We start from the raw sequence: 4,982 nt of genomic DNA, 5'->3' as shown, positions 1-4,982 counted from the left end.
CCCTTCACTGAAGCCCACGGGTCCCCGCGCCTGCTGGGGACAATCACAGCTGCCTAGTGCATGAGAAAGTTCCCCTCGGGTGTTTCCACATTCGCCTTAACTTTTAAACACCAACGTCTGGAATCTGAGGTCCGTCAGACTCCAGATACACCCCGGGAAAGAACCCAGAACCAGGCACGTCCCCAGCGCGCGCGCCAGGACTTGCGGACAGAACACCCCCGGGGGCGTGGCTCTCGATTGCTTCGGCCTGGCGGTCGAGCTGCGCGCGCACTCTGCGGATGCGATTGGTGCTGCCTGGCGGCGGGGCGCTGGGCACGCTGGGACGCGTCGCTGGCGGGAGACGGCGGCCTTTCGGCTGCGCTGGGAAGCCGAGGGGGGGCGGCAGAATGGTCAAGCTGACGGCGGAGCTGATTGAGCAGGCGGCCCAATACACCAATGCGGTGCGGGACCGGGAGCTGGACCTCCGGGGTGAGTCCGGGGGCGCGGGCGGCAGTCCCCGGGCGGCACTGCGCCGCCTTACGAGCTGCGCTCCGCCGCGTGCACCGAAGGCCGGAGCTTGGCCCGCGGGTGGGTAATCTGGTCTCCGATCGGGCTCTGCGGAGACCGCGGCCTTTTTCTTGCCGTTGTTGCCAAGCGCGCATCCCGTTAGGCTCTTGGGAGCCTTCTGTTACTGCCGTGCCTCCTGACAGGCACGGGTGACTTTATTACTTCTGGTGCGTACTCGTGGGGCTCTGTTAGGCCTTGCTTGGCTGTTTCGTACCGACTTTTTGAGGCCCCGGAAGAGCGACTCATTAGTGGTAGTAACGCTAGTGCAGGGCGAGTGATTGGTTCCTAATACTTGCCGCTAGGTGATATTGTGAATGTAGATAGTGTGTTCATTATTCTTAATGTGATGGAAGAAACTAAGTCCCCGAACAAAAGCGATTGTTTACCCCAGTATTTTCTATTTAGTAGCTTTAATTGTCTGGCGTTTCCCCTATGTGAAGACGTTTTAAAGATTGAACTGTTTCACCCAGGCTTCCACCGCTGGCTGCTGTGTGTAAGTTGTGGAAGCGCTCACAATTATTTAGATTCCTGTACTATTTCAACCTTAGTAAGACTTGGTAAGAAATTGGAAGGGCAGCTAGCTAGTTGGTATTTCAGGAGACCCCTTTAGAAAGAATGTGAAGAGCAACTTCTCTCGGGATAAGACCATGCAATCGTAGCCTGAGATTTGTTCCCACGGGGACCTATGGTCTCGGGATTTGCTTTAATTTCTCGCTGACCTTTGGGAAATCCCAGTGTTTTATGTTGTGTTGCGTTGAGATGAAGTCTTGTTCTTTCGCCCTGGCTGGAGTGCAGTGGCGTGATCTGGGCTCACTGCAACCTCTGTGTCCCTGGTTCAAGTGATTCTTGTGCCTCAGCCTCCCGAGTAGCTGGGATTTCAGGCGTGCACCACTGCGCCTGGCTGATTTTTGTATTTTTAGTAGAGACGGGGTTTCACCATGTTGGTCAGGCTGGTCTTGAATTCTTGACCTCAAGTGATCCGCCGCAGTTGGCCTCCCAAAGCGCTGGGATTACAGACGTGAACCACCGCGCCCAGCCCCCAGTTTTTTCTTTTCTTTTTGAGTCTGAGTTTTGCCCCTGTTGCCCGGGCTGGAGTGCAATGGCGCAATCTTGGCTCAATGCAGTCTCCCCCTCCTGGGTTCAAGCGATTCTCCTGCCTCAGCCCTCCCCCCAAGTAGCTGGGATTACAGGCGTGTGCCACCATGTCCGGCTAATTTTGTAGTTTTAGTAGAGACAGGGTTTCTCCATGTTGGTCAGGCTGATCTCGAACTCCGGACCTCAGATGATCCTCCCACCTTGGCTTCCTAAAGTGATGGGATTCCAGGCGTGATGGGATTCCAGGCGTGATGGGATTCCAGGCGTGAGCCACCGCTCCCAGCCCAGTATTTTTATTTTGTTGAATTTAAGTTTCTTAGAGAAAGGTTCAGTTCAAGAGCAAATCATCTACTTACGGTGATCTCTGCCATTTCTCTTAATGAAGTGCATGCAGTATTGAGAATACTTATTTTGATGCAGTACTTGTAGTACAGCTCTGAGTTGTATACTTAAACTTTGGCTGAGTCTTTTTTTTTTTTTTTTTTTAATAGACCTTACTTCTTCGGAATATTTCTTTTAGCTCCTAACATAATAATGCCCAAATTAGACAAATTAACATTTGAGTGTTCACAGTGTGATTTATTACTGTATGTAAACCATTGACCTCCAACTCTGAATTGGAGCTGGGGGAAAGGAGGGAGAACTGTCATGCTATCTTGAGGCTGTTCTGATGGGTTCTAAGAATCTGGCCTGTGGGGGTGCAAGAGGTGGAGAACTTTTGTCCACGGTGTTTGAACCTTGTTCGGGCACTGAAACTGAGCAGCCCAAAGTGTAAATTCCTGTTGTGCTGCTTCCGCCTAACTAGCCCTGAAGACGTAGAACAGTGTGCACCTTGTAAATGGTCTTATAAATGTTAGCTAACTATCTCACCCATTATTATTGTCCTTGTCCTTGTTATCAGACTGTAAGCTTCATGGCACTGGGGACTTGCCACTCTCATTCAGCATTTTATCTGTAGTACCTTGTACAGTGGCAAGGCGTAGGTAACATGGCGCAGGTGCTTGGTAAGTAATACTTCCTGAATGAATCAAGGCCAGGAGCCTGATTACTATGAAATACTGCTCATCTTGGCCAGGAGCCTGATTACTATGAAATACTGCTCATCTTTTAAGGGGCTGGTTAGTTATATTAATACCTCTTGTGTGTTTTTTTTCCTCCATTTTACAGGGTATAAAATTCCTGTCATTGAAAATCTGGGTGCTACGTTAGACCAGTTTGATGCTATTGATTTTTCTGACAATGAGATCAGGAAACTGGATGGTTTTCCTTTGTTGAGAAGACTAAAAACATTGTTAGTGAACAACAACAGAATATGGTAAGTGTCTCCTGGGAGAGTAATTTTTCCACCTACAGTAAATGTTGCAGTGTTCCCTAAAGTTGTAGCACATACTACCAGTTAAACCTACATGTTTCTTTTTTTTCTTTTTTTAATTTTTATATTTTTTCCATAATGGGAGCCATATTCAATACACGTTTCTTCTTAAAATGAGAATTGAACTTTTCCTTTAGAGATCCAGAGATGAGCGTGGCATTAGTCTAGTCTTACTTGTATCTATTCAGAAATTATGTATTTTTTTTTCCTGGTAAGTTTCTAATTTAAATTAAAAACATGGTGCTTTGTACACATTTTGGCTTCTAAAACACTTATCAAAGGGGTCATAGTAAAAGGATATATAAAGGTAACAATTATATTTTTGACTGAGCTTCTCTGATTTTTTTTTTTTAACTGCAACTGATTTCTAGATTGTTAATTACTGAAATTGAGGTCTTTTTTGGCCCTGGCTTCATCAGCTCTGTGTAAAATTTATTGGAAGAAAAGCACTCGGTTTATAGATAATATCTTTGAAAGTGCTGGGTGGTGAGTGGGATTTCCTTCAAATAGAAATCTTTTTCATAGGTTCACCATTCCCCTATAGTGTAGCTGTTGTGTCTTGTGCCTGAGCTATGAATGCAGAATTATTTGTATTTCTGCACGGCCTGCACAAAAAGTCATGAAGTGAGTTAAGCAGTTTGTGCTGCCCAGGAGTTGCACCTTTTCTCAGGTTCCGCTGGATGGTGTGGCAGAATTAGCTCCAGGCAGTGTCCCGTAGGCCTGGGTTTGTCCCACTTCTGTCACTGACCCTGTGGCCTCAGAATAGGGTTCTTTTTGCCTTGCTTCCTGTGTGTTAGTGTGTTGGAAGAAGGATCTGTAAGTGTCTCTCTGAGATCCTCTGAGTAGGGAGGTAGATAAAATTGTTAGCTTATTTAATTTTTGTTTTTACTAAGACTCTCTTTTTATCTTAGCCGTATAGGTGAGGGACTGGATCAGGCTCTGCCCTGTCTGACAGAACTCATTCTCACCAATAATAGTCTCGTGGAACTGGTAAGCTGCATAGAAGGAAAATATATTTGGTGGGTGGGGTTAAAGGTGCTATGTGCTTCCTACAAAAATTTACAAATTCTAGAAAATCTCACAGAAAATAATCTCATCCTCTTTCTTATCTTTTTCCTAATTCAGGATCTGGGACTTTTGGGTTCTGCAACTGTATGTTGCAAATATTTTCCTACTCTAACTTATCTTTTGACTTGGGATGCCTTGTTAGAGAAGTTCCTAATTTAGGTACAGTTCAATTTATCAATCTTTTCCTTTATTATAGCGATTTTGATGTTTAAGCTTCCCCTAACCCAGGGACATAAAGTACTATGTTATTTGCTAGAATTGCAGTGTCCAGTATAGTACCAGTAAGTACAGATGGCTACTCAAATTGAGATGTGCTAGAACTATAGAGCACACACTGGATTTCAAAGACTTAAGTGCACAAAAAGTAATCTCTCTCAGTAACTTTTTTTATATTGATGTTGAAATGATAGTGTTTTGGATAATGGCTTAAATGGCATATTACTAAAATTGGCTTCACCTATTTATTTTAACATGGCTACTAGAAAATTTTAGATGACATGTCTATGTGCATGAAATCTTGTTGAACAGTTCTAGTCTAGAAACCTTGCTTTACTCTTCTTTAGATGAACAGTCCACGTGGAACTGATTTCCTTGGAACTTGGGGCAAGTTTCCCCTGAACTATCTGGATATGATTATTTTGACCTATTTATTTTTATGCTTTTTAAATTTCTGCTTTGTATCTAATTTTTAACATACTTGAGATACTGTATATTGTATTGTAACCTAAATTTTCACTTAAACACTAGATGTTTAAATTCATGTTGTAGGCCAAGTGCCATACCTCCTGCCTGTAATCCAGGCACTTCAGGAGGCCAAGGTGGGGAAATCAGTTTAGCCCAGGAGTTCTAGACCAGCCTGGGCAACATAGTGAGACCTCTTCTCTATGAGTAATTAAAAAAA

The 4,982-nt window shown here is 44.6% G+C and overlaps 1 protein-coding gene across 1 annotated transcript in view; it reads left to right on the top strand.

Annotated features, from left to right (window-relative positions):
* Positions 1–284: 284 nt before the first annotated feature.
* SNRPA1 (small nuclear ribonucleoprotein polypeptide A') overlaps positions 285–4,982 on the top strand; it is a 13,652-nt gene continuing 8,954 nt past the window's right edge. Inside the window, exons 1-3 of the mRNA XM_017518871.1 lie at positions 285–468; positions 2,809–2,956; positions 3,925–4,003. Of these exons, the coding sequence (XP_017374360.1) occupies positions 387–468; positions 2,809–2,956; positions 3,925–4,003 (309 nt within the window). The 5' untranslated portion in view covers positions 285–386. The remainder of the gene's footprint in view (positions 469–2,808; positions 2,957–3,924; positions 4,004–4,982) is intronic.

This window comes from Cebus imitator, unplaced genomic scaffold, assembly GCF_001604975.1.
Source record: "Cebus imitator isolate Cc_AM_T3 unplaced genomic scaffold, Cebus_imitator-1.0 Scaffold19, whole genome shotgun sequence".
NCBI lineage: Eukaryota > Metazoa > Chordata > Mammalia > Primates > Cebidae > Cebus > Cebus imitator.
Note: the sequence above shows the minus strand (reverse complement) of the source record. Positions and strands in the feature narration are given on the sequence as shown.